This window comes from Falco cherrug, chromosome 6, assembly GCF_023634085.1.
Source record: "Falco cherrug isolate bFalChe1 chromosome 6, bFalChe1.pri, whole genome shotgun sequence".
Taxonomy (NCBI): Eukaryota; Metazoa; Chordata; class Aves; order Falconiformes; family Falconidae; genus Falco; species Falco cherrug.
In genome coordinates, this window is record NC_073702.1 from 69,655,079 (window position 1) to 69,674,822 (window position 19,744).

Here is a 19,744-nt window from a genome sequence, read left to right on the forward strand (position 1 = left end):
AGAATATTCAGCATTTTTTCTGGAGGCTCTCAACTTGTTTTCAAGCAAACTACTTATACAAGCAATCCAATATTCTAATGTACTATATGTGCTAGTAATTAGCAGGGGCTATTACAAGTAAGGATGAACCACTGCATATGTTACTACAGTGTGAAGATCTTTCAAAACTAAATGAAATTGTTCCTCAGACTTTTATTAGCTTTGTCAGCAAGGACTATGGGATTATTTCTTAATGGATGGTAACATAGTACATAGAGACTAACAAATTGCTGTCCATGGTAGATATGAAATATTATTGTGTGGTTTTATAGAAATCTTGACAAAACATTCTTCAGATATTGACTCTCCTACAGAAGCTATTTACCTAAGGCATTTGAAGACACAAAATGAGGTACATGAGATCTACCTTGCTTGTACTTAAATCCAATCAGATAAAGATAAATGCAAATTTCTTATCAGAAATCTCAAAAAAAAAAAAAAAAAGTTCTGAGATACTTCAAGTTTTGCTACAACCTTCCATAAAACCCCTCAGACTATAAAAGGTTGTGTTACAATATTCCGTCAAAATGGAGAGGAAATATAGGTCTGTAAATATGTAACACCTATATGTAACAAGGCTTAAAAGGAAAAGTCAGAATGAGTACAGACAGAACGAACTGTCCACCTAATTGGATATAACCATCTACCTATAGCTATCTAAAATTTAAATCCTATCTTTAGATGCTGGTGCTGAAGTAAATGGGAACAAAGAGATTGAATTGCTGGTAGTAAGAGGCATCAAATTCCTTAGGGATGAACAGTTATGATCGAGTTCAGGTATTCAAAATACCTACGGTCTTGGATAATTAGTGATGAATTAATGAACTTGTGAAGGCTTTCAGAGTAATGAGGAAAAAATTAACAGAAAGGATGGAAAGAGGTTTAGGTCATCTTCAATTTTACACAGCATAAGGATACTACTATGGTCTTCATTAAAAAAAAAAAGCCATTTTCTGATTAGATTAACCTACAAACACAAATTAACATAAAATACACTGATGGAGGAAATGTACACCTACTGCTAACACATTGTTTTCTAAGAAGGCTCCACACACATCTTAACTCTGCAGAAGACAATGTTTGTCTAGACCTCCACACACACAAAAAAAAAAATCAGTTTCTTGACAAAGAATCCAGAATTGACCAGGTGTGCTGAAGTGAGCATATTTTTCTTCTTCAAAGTGCCTATGGAGATTTAGCCAGTGGGAGGTACTATATCTTCTGTTGGACTGCTAATGCAGGTGAGCTATGAGTTCTTCAGCTATCCTCAGTTTAAACATTTCAGTTGTTTGGCTGGCAGAAGTTTATTCTCACATTTGATGCAATGTAAGTAGTATCTGGGATGTAAGATTGATCTACCACAAATATAGCCAGGCTTTTGAGTACTGTTTTTTCTCCCTAAAGTCTAAGCAGGTTATTTATGTTAAAAAGAGTAAAAGGTAAGGATTTTTCTCTCACTATGATCTTAAACAGTATTCTAATAGAGGCTATTATGTCAATGCTGAGCTTGTATGTAGACTTGGAGACCTCTTGATATCTTGTCTCTCCTTCAACAGATGAAGGAGAATGAGAGCATTCAGAAGTGATTGAAGAGAATACTGAGGGATTAGTATGAGCAGTCCATAATGAGTTGCTTATTTATATATTAGACATTCTATAAGCTAACCTGGAACCCAGACAAATCTCTTGTGGAGGAGGTCAGAAGAATCAAAGGGTCTTTCTGAGTATCAAAATGCAAAGTGAGAGATTGCTGCTTAACTCATTGCTATACATGTCTTTTTCTAGCCATATAGCCCCATCCACAATGTTTAGACTTTATAGTACTGAGTGCAATCTGTATCATAACTTCTCAAAATAATTACACAACTTAGATGATGACCATAAGTATTATAATTCCAGTAAGTTTCTCATTTCTGATACAGAAAAAGATGGAATATATGATCTGCATGCTGACCACAGAAAATTTAATTTAAATGCTATTACAGATTATGCAGATTTATGATAATATTAAATGGCACACACCACAGTAAACTTGCATTCTGTTTAATTTAAAGCTGTTATCCACATTTTGTGGAAAGTAATACTCAGAAACACCTGAGAATATTTGAAATATCATGTGCAAGTCTTGCTTACATTTCCAGTGACTGATGTCCAGGCATGATGACTGTAAAATTTTATTGCTATAACATATAGCAGGATAGACTAAGTAAAAAACATGTGTTTTCTCACAAGTACAAAAAAAATACTAAGATATAACTGAGGTATTTTCTTTATATTAACCTCAGTTATTGAAATTCCATTTAAATGAGAGAAATCTAAAATTGATATTTTCCAGGTCTGATGTAAAAAAGTAATTTAGTTCAGAAAGTAAGCTTTTTAGAACATTCTCACATAATACTAGGATTTATTGGTAGAGCAACACAAACGTATCTATTAAAAAAACTAGGAAAGTCATCAAAGAGAAAAAAAATCTTGTCAAGCAATCTGTTTGGTTCAATTGACCAAAAACCCCAGTGTTCCATAGGCTGGCACAGTTGCTCTCCACTCACAATAAAGATGATCTCTAGCATTAACAGAGGTTTGCTTTTCAACTGGAAAAATTAGATGAAAAAAACCCAGACACTATACTGAATCTTTTGAAAGCAATCAAATAAGGGTCATAAGCTGCAAGCTGGTTTAACAAAAATAAAAATCTCTGACTGAAATACTTGTTATAGAACAGGTTTGGAAAGCATGTAATTTTTGGCATTCTTTTATCCTTGTCTATTTACACATTAGTTTACAGTCAAGTGACAATGTCCCCACTTGTATTACAGCTGAGGCAAAACTATATTAAAACTGTGAGATAGTAAGAGAAGCAGATTTCAGAGATGCCATCTGGATTGCCCTATTGGATGATGAATCCACTCCTGAAAACACCTTATAACATATGTTGTAGTTCTCTAAGGAGGCCTCAGGAGATAACATTCTCGTAGGAAGAATGCTTGTTAATAACAAAGGGCAAATATGCTTACTTCCTACTTGAATAAATATCAACACAATAATTTAATAACCAAAGCTCCATAGTAACTGGAAAAGTAGTTCCCTCTCATTCTGCCTTTAATTCCTTTCCATCAAGATAGTTTTCAAGGAGTAGTTTGAAAATCAATCAGACAAGCTCAAGGGCAGAAATCAGCTGATCAAAAAATATGAAATAAAAATGAAGACTGATGAGATGTAAAAGGATATGCATGCACTCCAGAGAGAGATAATGCTCAGGCATCTGTTCAAGTCTGAAGCAGCAGACTATTCCTAAGCTTCTTCACAGAGAAAAGATTAAGATAAATGTGTGGAGACATTTTTAAAACTCTTGTCTTCTTTTGTTATGTTTTATTCCAGCTGGTAAGAGAAAAAATATAGTTTGGTGATGAGGCAGTATTCATTGTGCTTTTATCACTGCTTACAAGGAAATGGAAAAATAGTTGATACTAAATGCTTTGACAGCTGAAACCAGCACAAGGGCTTGATTTATAAGAAGTAGGATAGCGTAATTTTGCTGAAGTGAGGAAAAAGCAGGGAGTCCTAACATGCAGAATGTGGTACAAGTAAAGGTGAATCAAGTCCTTTAAAATGATAACCCATGATTCAGTATTATCAATTAGGGCAGTGAGCACAGTTTAATGTATATTTACTCAATACTCACTGATACTCCAGACAGCTTGGTATAAGAAGCATAAGAGCTCATTAGTGGACCATTTTGTCCAGGGTAGTTTATCTGCTTCACAGCTGATCCGTAAAGGTGAAGCATCATCCTTAAGCAGGCGTATCTCTTCCAGTTATGCTTTATGACAGGCAGACACATTCACAGCAAACAGACCTTACTACTCAGAGAAATACTTCAATGTTCAGGGAATGACTAGAAACCCAGTAAATCAGGTGGAAAATCATTGGCAAAAAAATATTTAAAGAGTGTAGCCTCCAGTCTGTGTTTTTAGAAAAGATTCATGCAAACATGAATGTCTAAAATCATACATAAGAGACTCTTTAAAATATAATACAATCATGAGGAAAGCCAGCTGAAGGTTAATTTTGAAAATCATGTATTGGAAGACCTATGTAAATTAAACGTATTTAGCAGTTTTAAAAGTATGAAACTGATTTTTTTCATATTGACTATACAGAATGGGAAGCATCCTCCAGTTACCAACACATCCGATTTTGCAGATACCAAAAATAGGAAACAGTTGTTTTATATACACAGACTAGTGGAAAAGAAGGGACAACATGTTTTTGAAGTTGGCATACAACACTAAGAAATCAGCATGTTTCTTAGAAATGAAACAATGGTTTGCACCAACAGACAAAAATGAAAAGAAATTCCACTAATTGAGGGGGTTTTTTTGTTATATAAATCAGAAAATGTTTTGTACCTGACAGAACTCCAAAAAAGAGCTGGTGCACTGTACTCCAGTCTTAGTTTTCCTTCTAATCGCATGTAAATTATAAATTTAACTGGGATTCTAAATCAAAGAAACAAGTAAAGGCAGAGGCATAAAGGGAAAATATTGGAACTGGAATTCCATCTTCCAAATTCTATGTCTTAACAAGACATTAGATGACACAAGACACTGCTAGCATGATACAAAGACTGCTAGCTACCACCAGAATCGGATCCATTACCATGCCACTGAGAAAAAAATGCTATCTGACTTTCTCGGTTCACAGAAAAGTAATAAGCTGAGTGTCAAGCAGACTGGGTTTATCTATCAGTCATCAGCCTGTATGATAAAGAAAGGAACTTTCAGAAACTAACTACCATATCTACTCAGATTCAACAATCACAACATACAAGATTAAGAGGTTTTCATATATATGGAGAAAACACAGCCTACTATAATTCCCCACAAAGAATGCCAATTAAAGAAAACACTGTGTGTAACTCATTTATATTCCTCCTATCGACAGTGCAAAATCTGTAATGCCCAAATAAACAGTGACTCACTGGGGCGGGGGGTGGGGGGGGTGGGGGGGGTGGGGCGCAGGGCGGGCAGCTACAAGAAGGCAATGGCATAGAAAAGACCTCCAGCTAACACAAAATATCTCTCCTAGCTTTTCATCTTGTTAAGTATGTGAAGGTTTCAGCTCTTTATTTCTGTTTCTCAAATTGGAAGGAAAATCCAATGCTCTTTCAAATAAAGGAAAAGATTTATATTACACTTTTCCCATTTATGCCTTATCGGTTACTTTATGAAAGAATTTATGCAATTCTCTCTCAAAGATTCTTGCATCTTTTACTAGTTTCTTCATATTTCCCTAAATATGACCATAATACTAATAAATGGGTGAAATCCAAGTACCACAACAGAAATGTACTTTCCATTTTCAATGTACCAAGCTCTTACATTCCAACATGTTTGGAAGACATGGTAAAACAATAAAATCACAAAACATTTGAGACAAAAATAGGAGGTTTGAATCTAAAAATAAATATTCTACACTGAATATTCTGATGAGCCATAATTACAAAACATCATATCATAAAAGACATACTAAGTACTGCTCCAAACATAGATACACCTTATTATGAAACACATAGTAATTATTATGAAACACTGGTAGTTCAACATTCATTATGAAAGGATTGTTATGAAACAGAAATCTTCTTAGTAAGACACTCCAGGTGGAACCTATTAATTTAGTGGCATACAATCCAACAGTTTCATGACAGAAGGACTGAAAAACACATCATCAGGTGTGCAATACCTAATTTATAATCTATACTGAAAATACATAGTCAGCACCATACTGCAAGGTCCTCTTCACTACACTTCATTTAGCAGTATCTTCTTTTACATGACAGATACCTTTTGTGAATTATATTCGCAAAAGGCTCTTTCGAATAATGTCCTTTTATCTCTTTAATATTCAGCAGATTACATTTTTAACTTAGACCTGTTTCCCTATATGAACTATAGTGTTAGAAAATGCTATCACATACTATAAAGTCACTTTGCATTATGATTAAAATCTGTAGACTGTCTTACATAATCCTAGATCTTTTATTTCTAAATGTGTTAGCAAATATTTGGTTGTATAAGTTAAGAGGTATTGAAAATCTCTACATTTGAAAGCTGATATAAATTTAGGTGTAAAAAAGGTATTTTATACAACTCTACAAAAAATGAAACTCCTCTGCTTAGTATAAAATGCATTTCATATTGCTTTACAATGAAGGTAATGCTTCCAACTACGTAAGGAATTTACGGTATTGGTCATAAAAACAGACAAGTGAAAAAAGTTCAACAATACCGGTCTATTATGTGGCACTTCTGTTTAAAAATAAATAGTCTTTCCAGTTCTGCTAGTGAGATCAAATGACTGAATAGCTTAAACAAACAAACAAAAAAAAAAATAAAAACAAACTTCAAGAAAACATTCATACAAAATATGGTGACAAGTTTTCAAAGCATAAGTAGGAACTCAGCCATACAACTCCTACTGACATTCCTGGGAGCTGCCTGTCAAATACACTGCATCGTGCTGAAAATGTCCTTCAGTTATAACAATAGAGTGAAAACTGTTGGACAAACATAAATATTTTACATGAGGTGTTTAAAAAATAACATTTGTGATTTATGATTGACTGTGCTTTCAGAAGTATCTGTATCACAGGAACACCTCAGAAATGAGTTTACTTGTTTATATAGTCCAATACAATCTACTGATCTCTCAAGAATCTTCCCATGTAAGTCTGGCTTTTTAAAGCAGACTTTTAAAGAAGGCATGCAAGCAAAGTTATTCATTACAGAATATGCTTCAGTGTTATCTTTATTACTTCAGTGCCTCATATACCTTATGCACAGGTGATCTTGCTAAATTACTTTTAAAATAATTTCTAAAACTATTGACTCTCCCTTTAGTAAAGGAATGGTACAACTGCTCCAAAATAAAGTGCACATTATCAAAGAAAGATGGAGAACCCTGATATCAACTATAGAAAAATAAGAAAATAAAAATAGGAAGAATATACTGTGTATCGCAGAATGAAATAATAAATATATTGGGGATGAAGTGAGATTGCATCATCAAGTCAAACATTTTTAAAAATCTTATTGAAGAGATAAAAGCCAATATAGTTCATATGTATTTGATTTTAAAAAAATACGTACAATGACTACTAAGAGGAATCTGCAAAAGAGATTACATTTACATTCCTGGGAATCACTGATTTACTGTTCTGAATTTTTTTTGCTGTCACAGCAAAAGTCAACGTTACAACATATAAGACTGTATTTCTGTGACCTCTGGAGTCAGTCCTAATTACTTAACCAGGAAAAGGTAAATATAATGGGAATTTTTGACAAAAGATGTTTTTCTGCTTGCCTATGTTGAAGAAAACAGATTAAAAAGTGAGCCTTATATATAAAATAAATTTATAATTTAACAATTGTTGTATTGAGTTCATTAACTCTGAAAGCTCAACTAAACATGCTTCCAAGTATATTCCAGTCTGGAACTTAACGTGAAGTATCTCAGGGATTTTACCTAGCACATAATTAAAATCTATATAGTTACCCTACTTCTAAGATATTAATCTACATGAAGTAACATCTCTTGTAACAGGTAGAGGCCCAGTTTGGACATCTAGGATTAACATGGGCAGCTAAGTACTCAATTTGAGATTAAGCACCACAGTGTCAAATGAAATCAGGTTAACAAAATAAAACATGCCAACCCCTGCCTTTCTAAACACAGCATAAATGGGGGAAGACATTTTGTAAACTTTCTAGTGTCTCTAAATTTGTAAATAAAAGAAGAAAGCTAGCTAGCTTACTCAAGGCTTAGTGACATAAAAAACTGGAGACTTAATATGGCACTGGAGAACATTAAAAGTGATAACCCTCATCATTAATTATTCTTCTGTACGTCATGAAGTTAAAATATAAGAGTATGAAAGTAAGAAAATTTTTGTGACTTTTGACAATTATTAGTAAGAAAAAGATTATAACAATTGCCAAAAAAATCACAAAAGTTGACATGTTACCTGGCTATGACAAAGAGCACACAACTGACACCCAAGTAAGCCAGCAGAATATACATCCAGATATCAGGGGAGAGAGGATTCAGGAAGGAGAAGACGCCCGGGTTTGTACCATTGGGTTTGCGGTACAAAATACTTATTCCAAGAGTCATAAAGGGCTTGGAAAAGTCGATGACCTTCTCTCGAACATAGGTTATTGCCAACGGTGCAACTGCAAGGTCAGCTTTCTGTTAACAGAAATACAAAAGAGAAACAGGCTATAAGTCAGAAGACACAGGTTGAAGCAGATAATCAGATTGTCAAAACACAAACTTTACATGAAGCAGGTTTGTTCTTGTACAAGGTAGGCTGAAATTTAGAACTCTCTTCTCCCTATAAGGAAAGAGATTTATTCTACTTTCTGTTTGCTAAACTGACACGTCAGCATTTAGAGAAAATGAAAAACATTATCACAGGGATAGAAGTGAAGAAAAATATCACATCTTGCAGAAAACAAGAACATCCATTATCACATCTGTTAAAACTTTTTTAAAAACATCAACATATTGACATATGTCTTCTCTTTGTCACTCCTTCACTGTGCCCTTTAGAAGCTAACATATTTGTGAAGCAGATGTGAAAAAGTGTAAAGAAAGTTCCAGGAAGGAGTTTTGCTTTTCTTAGCATAAAAGCATTGATAGAAAATGAAGAATATTTTTAAATGGGAAGTGCTATACATGAAAGGTTGCTACAGGGAGTAAATTCTAAGTACAACTGTTCTTACTAGTTTGCAGAAATCACTATGAAACTTGTAGATAACTGTAAATCACTTGCAGCATTTAAAATTAAATCATGCAGTATTTTTTAAATTTGCATTTAGTTTTAGTTATTACAGCAATAAGTCATAGGAGATAAGTAAAAGGTCTCTATTCTTTTTTTAGTTGAAACTTAATGAAAATCATAGTGACAAGAAATCTACAACAGGTACTTTTCCATCTCTGTCAACAGCTCTTGAAAGAATACTGAGTATGTGTGCATGTGTACATGTGTGTAAATGTACATGTGTACATATGAAAGAGAAAAGTCCAGAGTGAGAAATTATGCAGTACAAAACTTGGCAAGCTGTAAACTAAGAATTCCTTGTAAACTGTATGTAAATATAGGTATGTAATGACAGAAATGGTATAGTTAGTGTGAAATACTGTTATCTAAGTAACATAGCTGCAAATAACACCTTTTCCAGAATGCTTGTTCTAGATCAAGTTACAGATATTTTATACCAAATAAAATTGTATAAATTCATATATTTATATACTCTCTTTTGCTTGGCTGGTGTTGCATATATTGTGTAACACTCAAAATCCCATACAATGTTCTAACATTTCAACATGTGGGTTTTTTGTTGTCTTACCTTCCACAAAGTTCTACTGTAGTCTATTGTTATGAGCATTTATCATATCATTAGATCTGCTCTAGTAAAGTCCTTCTATGTTAAAATGTGAAATTCTGTTGGCACTGTTCATTTAATTTGGTAGGGGTTTACTGGTCAAAAACATGACATATGCTTCATTTCCACTCTATTCAGAATTTATAGGTATTAATCAGACCATCAAGGCTTTATTCCACAGCTGCTGAATTTTTAAGAATTCTGTATTACTGATGAAATTCCAGATGATGCAGAAAGAAAACAGTAAAGAAACTAAATTTAATTTGGATTAAAAGTTACAGGTCAGCATGCAGAAGTTTGAGGAACATAACGACTAAAGTTATTAGTTTGCAAGGCAACTAGCAGTCCTTACCCTAAGAGCCTGAAGCTAACTCACTAGAGCAGTGGTCCTCAAACTATGGCCCATGGGCTGGATACAGCCCCCCAGGGCCCTCAATCCGGCCCCTGCCCCCCCCCCACCAGGGGTTGGGGGGGGAACCAAGCAGCCGCAGATGACTGCCTGCCACTTCATCCGCGCGCCAGCCCCCTGTTTAAAAAGTTTGAGGACCCCTGATCTAGAGGCTGTCAGAAGATGCAGCTGCCCAAAGTCAGAGAAAATAGATATTTTGGAAGGCTATTCACAGTTGTGCATTTTGGTCTTAAAACATTAATAGAGCCTTAATGAATAACAAATTATTTATTTTAATAAATACCATAGGAAATCCAACCCCTGGTCATTAGATGAAAACAAAACTGTAGAAGTGAATTGTAAAGTGAGATGTAACTACCTCCAGTGAGGGAAAGCCCTAGGGAAGTTGGAGATGAAATCAGAAAAGTAATTGAAAAAGAAATAACGCATGCCTTATATGACAGAACAGGATAATTGGATATCCCAACCTGGGAGTCACAGATCCAAAATACAGGTCCATATCTTGATATTTCAAGATTTTCTTCAGAGCTATATAACTCTACTTCAATATTCTTGAACTAGTATATCACCATAAGAACAAAAATTAAGCACCTCAACAAAAAATAAAATCCAATCTTTAGTGACTGAGGAAACAAAAATCTTCTAGAATGACTAACAAAAAAATGTAATACTGCCACATGTAACTACTTTTGCTATATATGATATCTTCAAAATATATTTTGATATATATGTTATCTCCAAAGTAGTCAATTCTTTTGGTAATTGTTTCATTCTGAAATTACACTACTTGAAAGTAAGAGAAACAAGGGGCCAAGTTTCAAGAAGTGCAGTACCAGGGTTTCCTACACCCTCCTAAAATGAAGAAATTTAGGTAAGAGAATTCTCTTCAGTTAATTTCTCAGGATGAATTTGAGAGGAATGATGTAAAATTAGGATATTAGAAATCTACATTTATTGACATCAACAAATGAGTACATCCTAGAATGGGTTTCTGATAAGTTCCATAACAAACATTAGTTTCATTTGGCAATAATGTATGAATCCACTTTTTAAACTGAATATATATATGATTCTATTTTTTAAAGGAAAAAAGATTAATTTATAATATATATATAATATAAACATATAGATATATAATATAAACATAATCTTCAACAGCCCTTATTCTTGACTTTAGGGTACTTAGGTGAATGTCTTTTTATGACAGCATCCAAGGACTGGTGAGGATAAGCTAGCTGCTACAGAGAAAAGTTCTGCACCAACTAAAGGTTACAATAGTGCTTAGAAACAAGTAAGTCTAGCAAGGACATTCCAACGCAAAGCACAGTCCTGAGCAAAATGGAAGCCTTGTACAGCAACACGAACTGTAACCATACCACGTGATGAAGAAGCACGCTGCAGACAATAATGCCATATTGCCATAGATGGCAGAGACTGGGGAAAAATACTCCTCACAATAAATTCTTACTTTAACTATGGCAAGTGTGAGGAAATCACAATTCTGCATTCACTCCACTATTCAAAGACATGGCATGATAAACTGGAGAACGGCACTCACATTCTGCATCCATCTTGACAGTTTTCCAAAGAGAGGTTCTCTAGCAAGGAAGAGAATGGCCCAGACAAGAGGGAGGAAGAAACAGAGTTGATCATGCTCGACAGGACACTTTCCAAAGTCAACTATTGACAGCTATTCCCACTTAGCTTTCTCCAAGTGCATCAGATATTTTGAACTTTACGTTTTCAACAGTACCTTCCTTCTCAACAGTACTCAATCTTCCATCTTCACACTCCATCTTAAAAGGTAATGATATTTTCTTCTTTCATACTAGTATATGCACTCTCAGCATGGCCTACTTTCTACATTAGTACAGAACTCTGAGCAGGGATTGTCACATCTCCTCATCTTTTTGTGCCATATGAGGACTGCTCATACTGTCTTCACAGTTGTGTAAAGGTTTCCCTGCTGTGCTGCCATGTGCAGTTGTAGGATGCTCACTTAACAGCAAACAACTCAAGGTATACATGATTTATTTGTGCGACAGAAGTTCCTATGGCATGCTAAAATACTCCTCCTTTGTTTCTTCATTTACATTTTACTTCCAATCAGCATGTTGACTGACTATTTTACATAAGGTAACATTTAAAGAAAAAAGGGAGGACATTTTTTTTCGGTTGCACAGGGCTGAAATTTGGCACATAACCTCAAAGACAAGTTTTACCCCAAATTCAATCTATGCATGCAGCTACAAACAACTTTAGCAAGAAATCTGCACACAGATGTTGAATAGTGCACGGGCCACAGTGCATATAGTAAAATGGTATTTGCAGATATTGATATTTTGTATGTGAACATTAATGCTATAAAATATAACTCAGAGAAACTGCCACATTACTTTTGGGGGAAATTGAGCTTTGAAAGTATTTAATAGCTTCTACTAACAATATTAGGGAAAGGAAATAGAAACAATGATTGAATGTTGTTTTAGTGATTCTTTTCTGAAAAACTTTCACCTATTTCATTTACAGGAAAGAAGAGTTTAAACACAATCTATACACAGAAACCACAAAACGACTAATAGGTATTTTTAATTAGACTTTACAACTACAGAATATTCCACCATAACAATGGAGTTCTTTAACCTATGTAAATGGAGTCTTCTGGTAAGAATTTTGCTGCTAATATTTTGGATTGATTTAGCAGCCATGAATATTCATATTAAAAATGCAGAGGGAATCATACAATCTATATCCATTCTCAGTTGTTTATACAGTCTGTACAATCATATTGTGATTGTGTAATAGGCACAAAATTACACATACACTGAAAATGGATTTTAGTAATTTTACTTCTATAGAGGCAGCAATGCACTCACTGCTTGCAACTGTTTTTCAAAATGAAGGAAGCTACTTTTCCAAAAGGAAAAATGCATAAGGCTTCTTTCTAATCCATTTTGTCTGCTCTTCAGCCTAAGACCCTAAGTCAATATAAACTTCTTCAGCCACCTCAAACTTTTGGGATTGTTAAACTGAGAGCTGAATTTCAGTTACATTCCCTTTGGAGAAAATGCATCCCTAAGCTAAACAGAGGAAGGCTAATGCCCAGCTTCAACTCTTTAAACCCATTTAACGGGCTGTTAATGCACAGAGAGCTTATGCATTATTCCTGTTCACAGAAGTGCATTTCCCTGACACTGATTTGTAAAGCTAAGATTGTAGTTTGCTTTTAAGCTTGTGCTCTGTCTTTAACTGCCTTGTTCATGCTGCTACATTCTAAAAAATTTTACACCCTGTGAAAAGCTTTTGGTCTTGACATGAGATCTTCATTTCCTTTTGAAACCACTAAGATTTTATTAGGGCTTTATTGCTATTTTGATTTTAACTTACTACTTACATTATTTTGACATAAATTGTTTTTAATGCTTTTCTAGTACCTTTAATGAGATCATAGGACAATTCAGGTGGGAAGAGACATCAAGAAGTCTATAGTCCAATCTCCTGTTCAAAGAAGCTACATGATCAGACCAGCTTGCTCTGGACTTTACTCAGTTTTGAACACTTCCAAGGATGAAAACAACATAACGCCTGTGGGTAACCTGTTCCACTGCTACTCTGTCCACATAGCGAAGAAGTTTCTACAGACAAGCAGTGTAGCAGTTTGTTCTAGAGAACTTATGGAGGTTTTCAGTTTATGCCCATTGACGTTTTTCATCCTGTCAGGAACCACTGTGAAGAGCCTAGATGTATCCTCTTGATAACCTCCTCACAGGTCCTGGAAAGCTGCTACTAGAAGTTGTTACCTTCGCCAAATGTAAGTAACATACCATAAAGTCCAAAACAAGTCCAAACTAGATAGCCAAGTTCACATGTCATGCCTTCTGATTTGTGGGATCCTGACTTGTATAATTTAAGATTAATTGCTAACAATATCCTATATAGGTGCCATTTTAGCTGCTCTTATTTTATTAACATAATAATTTAACACAATAAAGTAACATGATGACAGTTTGAATAGGTACTGGCTCAAGTCACGTCTTTGTTTCTAACTGCTGAGCTGCTTCTCAGTATTTACTAGCACAAAAAGTTACTGAAATACTGGTGATTTACTCAGATTCATTTTACTGACACTCAGTAATATTCCATAGCTGTTTCATTTCTTTAGACATCTTTATGTCAGCATGGCTAATACTTTTCTTGGCAAAGTCCTGAACAGCTGTGGTAACTATTGATGGTGTCAACTACGTTGCTGCAGTCTTTAAAGGAGGGTCCTGATCTAGTAACCAACAAGATCATTGCCTTTCAGAATCAGATCTCAAAAAAAAATAATTGGCCTGTTGTCCACTAATACAAAAAAACTTGCTGCATTCAACTAGACAAAAACATTTGGAATCCTTCCTACGGTGGCTTTTAAATAGGATTGGGCATATCTTTTAATCAGCCTAGCCATGTCCATAACTGACTTTCAGTATTGTTTTCCATTTGCTCCTTTGTTATTCTCTGAATATTTAATTCAGAGAAAAACACTAGTACTGAACCCATCAGGAACTCTATAATTAATTATTTTACATTATTTCCTCTTATTTAAGGTTAGTAAATATTTTCTAGCCCATTCTCCTGTAGCTATGCTAGCATGGATTAGATTTAATAGCTGAAAAGATGTAACATGAGTACCCATTCAAAATAGTCACAAAGTTTCTATCTGCTCATTTATAGAATGCTTTCACTAAACTATTTTGCACCAACTTAGTTTTAACCAACAGTTACACAAATTGCATGTAAGAGGGCTAAGGGCAGCGCACCATGAAACTACACTTAGCAGGAAGATGGATGACATTAATTTGCAATAATAAAATCTCAGCCTTAATTCTTATCACTTCACTCCAGCAGAGTTTTCCACAAAGGGCTTTTCTAATGGTTAGAAGAGCAAGATTAACATATCCACAGAAAGGGCAAACTGCCAAAGACAACATTTACCGACAGTGTAGATATTGTGGCTTAGAGTTCAGGAAAGGGAAATTCCTCCCTTAAAAAAAAAAAAAATATATATATATATAATTAAAAAAATTATGAGTACCTAAACCAACTAAAATCTTACAGCTCTTCTACACAGTTATCACACTCTTTTTTTTCCAAAATTTTATTTTTATACCAGTGATGGTTACTAAATATGAAAATTACTGGACACCATGTTCCAGTGCAGCTTCTGGAAATAAAATACAAAGGTAAACATTGATTTCTTGTTTGTTGTTAGCATTTTTTTTCATTATACTTTCCAGATTTACCACAACTCCTTGGAACTGTTGGGTTTTTTTCCAGTTGGTGACCAGTTGTGTCACCTAGATTTTCAGTTTACTGCACTCAGGACAAAAAAATCCTACACTTCTTAATTTTGACACAAATTCTGTTCTCCAATATATGAGTTTTTTTTCAGATTATTTCAGTGAATTCATTTCATCATGCAATCAAGTTAACGTGTCAAATTTGACTTGCTCCCACTTTTCTGTATCACTTTGTCATCTGCAATTCTGTACAAAGGAACCAAAATTATTAATAAAGTTTTTGTGTATCATTTGGATGAGCAAAGATCACTGCAGGATATTGTTACCTCTTACTGATTACAATTCTCATCGACATTTTTTTGAAATCTATCATTTCATAAGCTTATTTAATTGAGGGGATAAAACTTATTAATATGAATAAAATCAACCTCCTGTGTGCTTGTCCCCTCCAGCTGCATTTTGATGCAGCCATCACAAGGGCTAAACTTTTTTCTTAAAAGAGCCCACACCCTGAAATTCTCAATGAATCATTAAATTCCAGTATCTTAGGCTTTAATTAAAATTGATCATTATTATAAGCAATAACAAAAAATGGTCTTTTTAGAGAACTCCATCATATAGGAAATAAAAACAGAAGTGTTTTTACATTGTGTATATTCTCAAAACATACATCAAGCAATGCTTTGCATGTGTCCTAACTATAAAAGAATGTCTAATACAGTACATATTTTATTACCCAAAAATAATGTCCTCATTTCAGCTGGGATAGAGTTAGTTTTATTCTTAGTAGACGATAAGAGTGCTGTGTTTTGGGTTTAGTGTGAGAATAAGGTTGATAACACACTGATGTTTTAGTTGTTGCTCAGTAGTACTTACTCTAAACCAAAGACTTTCCAGTTTCCCATGCTCTGCCAGTGAGGAGGGGCACAAGAAGCTGGGAGGGAGCAGGGCCAGGACAGCTGACTCAAACTAGCCAAAGGGATATTCCATACCATAGAATGTCATACTCAATATATAAACTGGGGGGGGGGGGGGGGGGAGGTTTGGCTGGGAGCTGCTGACCGGTGCTCAGGGATTGGCTGGGTGTTAATCAGCGGGTGGTGGGCAATTACACTCTGCATGACCTGTTTCTTTTCCTTTTTGGGTTTTATCTCTCTTTCTCCCTCTCCTCTTCATTACAATTCTTATTGTCATTGTTGATTGGGGTTTTTTTTGTTGTTGTTTATTTCTCTCTTTTTTTTTTTACTTTATTAATTGTTCTTATCTTAGTCCATGGGTTTGTCCAGTTCTCCCCATCTCACTGAGTGGCTGTGTGGTACTTAGTTGCTGGCTGGGGTTAAACCACAACATATTGTCACAAATCTAAGGAAGAAAAATGTTAGCAGTGGTTTTATGCACTAGATCCTAATCTAGTTCTGCTCTGCCTAGGCTATATGTAAGCTAACTTGTGAAATGTATTTAAATTTAGTAAAGCTTATCTGAACTCCAGGCATTATTTAAATACTGAAGATACCAGGATAGACTTATTAACATCCATCTTTAATAAAAATAAAATGCAAATCCTATGGATGAATTACATGGGTTTTGTATATAAAACATTGTTTCAGTATGTCCCTTATTTATCCAATATCCTGAGTAAAAAAAATTCTAACAAGTATCTGTACTTTTTCATTTTCCACTAGTATTTTATGACTACCATGCTCCACACATTCATGCAAAAATATACACTCATCCTTTTCAAGCACTTATGTACAGCCATTGGCATGCATATGTGTGTGTGTGTATATATTTGTTTCACACTTACATTCTCAGGAAGTTACTCATCTTTGGAAGTTGCTACACATTACTGCTAATCAGGCCCTCAGCGGTCAGGAAACAGTAGAATAAAAATTGTGTAAATCAATTCCAGGCTATTGTGACAAAGTAACATGATTTTCTTCCCAACACACACACACAGACAAACACACATACACACACAGTTTAATTTGGTGTATTTTGGACTTAAGTAAGGCTGCACTGCTAGCAGTTTCTTTTTTGTTTTTTAACTCTAATCTTCAAATTTCATATAGTTTTCTTAAACAACTGAATTACCATTGACACTGTAAGAACAGATCAGAATTAGTACCTTTCATTTCTCCAAACAGCAATGTTATGTTTTGGGCACCGTTCCCAGGGACACATCTCCCATCAACACATCCTGAAACTCTTTTACCAAAATGCTGTTTTGGTGAAAGTTGATGTACTCCAGGATTCCACAGTCCCTCCTCCCTACCTTCCATGAAATGTTCACTTTGAGATTTGTTGGAAGTATCTGGAGATGAGCAAAAGGCAATTTGCAGCACGGAGCTTTTAGACTTTTTTTCCTTTTTAAACTTTTAGCCTCAGTAATGATATTAAGAATTCATTTGGTTGTGGTAATTGTGCCTCATGCATACACCTCTGGTTGATATATGTCTCATGCAAGTCTTTCAAAATCCTTCTGTTACCATTTCCAAATGAAGAAAATCCAAGCAGAGGTTAAGTAGCAACATTTCTTATGAAGACTGTACCATGTGTACCATGGTACCATAAGTACACCAGAGTGTACCATGTTCAGAGTTATGAGCAGAATTTCTGAATTCCTGATCTACCAAGAATGCAATCAAACTCCTTAATCATTACTTCTGGGGGGAATGAGGTTAAAATAAGATCTGTGTAGGCAGAAAGGAGGACTAAAAAAAGATTGGGAAAACTGGTGCCAATCAACTTTTCCTGTACAGCTGAACTTATTTTGATCTTTGCAGTGATCAAGTACTGTACACTGAAGCATGGATATTGTAGAAACAGTCTGAATGAGCAAATTCCTGATAAGCTTGAAAAATAACTTGCTGAAGATTTGACATGAAAAACCAAATTGCAAATCCTCCTTTGAGGAAAAGCACATATTTGAATAGAGAATTGTATCATCAATTTTCTCCAGGTAACTTAATTTCTACTAAATGGGGTCAACCCCAATGACCAACATTTTCTGAACCAGAAGAGACAGAATAAAAATGTAGATACATTAATTTACCTAATAAAAAGAAAGTCCCAATGGAGATTAAGTCTGTTATTAGAGAATTCTAATTTTCACATATATTTCACTTCAGCAGACATATACATAGAAATAATAATCCCTGTGTTATTTTCTACCTTTCTTCACTATCATTATAGCAACAAAAGTAATTGTAAAGATCAGATAACTGTAAAAGGATATGAAAAATGTAATACTTTTATGAATAAAGCCCTGGCCATGGATCAAATCAGTTCCTAATCATTGCTGTAAGCATAAATGATGCTTGAGCCAAAGAGCTATCTTTTGGAGTCTTGTTTGATATACTTCATGCTGCTGCCTTGATTGGGCACTGATTCACCTCACTGGCAACGCAGTGAAAAACAATTCCAATTATTCACTGTACCATTTTTATGGTAACAGTAACCCTGTAACAGAAACTTAACCATTTTATAGAACCAAGTGCATTAGCCAGGCATGTCTAAATACCGAATAACTATAAATGGCAATTATACTCGTTAGACTTAAAACATGTTCAGTGTTAATACTTGTATACTAATTCTTCCACCCAGACTCTTAAATATTTGGTCCCAAATTCATACTTGATTTTACCCAGTGCTAGCATTCTTTCACCAGTAACTTCTCAAGGAATATTTGAAATGATTCCCCACCATTTCCAGAAACTTGTGAACTTGTGACTGGCTACCCCTAAAAAAGAAAAGGGGAAAAAAAAATAATGGGAGGGTGGGCAGGCAAGTATGCAAATGTTCTATTTATGAATGTGGGCAGGTAGGAAAATAGTCAAGGCAAGGAATAGAAATTGCAAACTAAATTTTAGACAGCAAAACATGCTATTTATCATGAGGATTCCTGGCTACTAAAGTAATTTTGAACATTCTGAATTTCATCTATATTTTAAATAAAATCCTGAGTTATCTAGCAGAATGTCAAAAGACAAAGTACGGATGTTGCTCCAAAAGCTAAGTTCAGTTCTTTGTCAGTTCACTAGTAGGAATTGATAAGACTGGTAAAATGAAAAAGGGAAAAAACAGAAATGGAGAAAAAAGAAAGGTTATTTTCACTTAGCAAAAGAAAAGGGATTTTAAAAGAAAAAGGTTCATTAGTAGTGGTTAAAATTGTGAAAATTAAAATTAGAAAACCATAATACCCTAACTGTAGGAAACATTACTTGGGCATATTGTAGTTAAATAAACAGGAAGGTAATATTCACTTACCCCTAACCTCAACAAAATTCAGATACACAGCCTCTTAAGTACAGCTCATCAGAAAAAATCTACACACCTCAGTTTACTTATTAAGATGACCCTACTGTCAAAATCTCCTACCACTTCTGGTGTCAAATGTACTTTAAATTTTCCATCCATTTTTTTTTAAGAAACATAGGATGTGATCAGCTCAGAAGATCATGTAATAACATTTATGACTATTAAGAGAAAGTGCCTACATTAATATTTTGTGTGTCTCACTGTAATATTAGAAATATCGCCGGGCTTTGCTCAACTAAATGCAGACTGTGTGG

The 19,744-nt window shown here is 34.6% G+C and overlaps 1 protein-coding gene across 1 annotated transcript in view; it reads right to left on the minus strand.

The window, feature by feature from the left end:
- Window positions 1–19,744, minus strand: part of GRIK2 (glutamate ionotropic receptor kainate type subunit 2) — a 416,307-nt gene that overhangs the window by 136,969 nt on the left and 259,594 nt on the right. Inside the window, exon 12 of the mRNA XM_055714896.1 lies at window positions 8,063–8,286. Coding sequence (XP_055570871.1) covers window positions 8,063–8,286 — 224 coding nt within the window. The remainder of the gene's footprint in view (window positions 1–8,062; window positions 8,287–19,744) is intronic.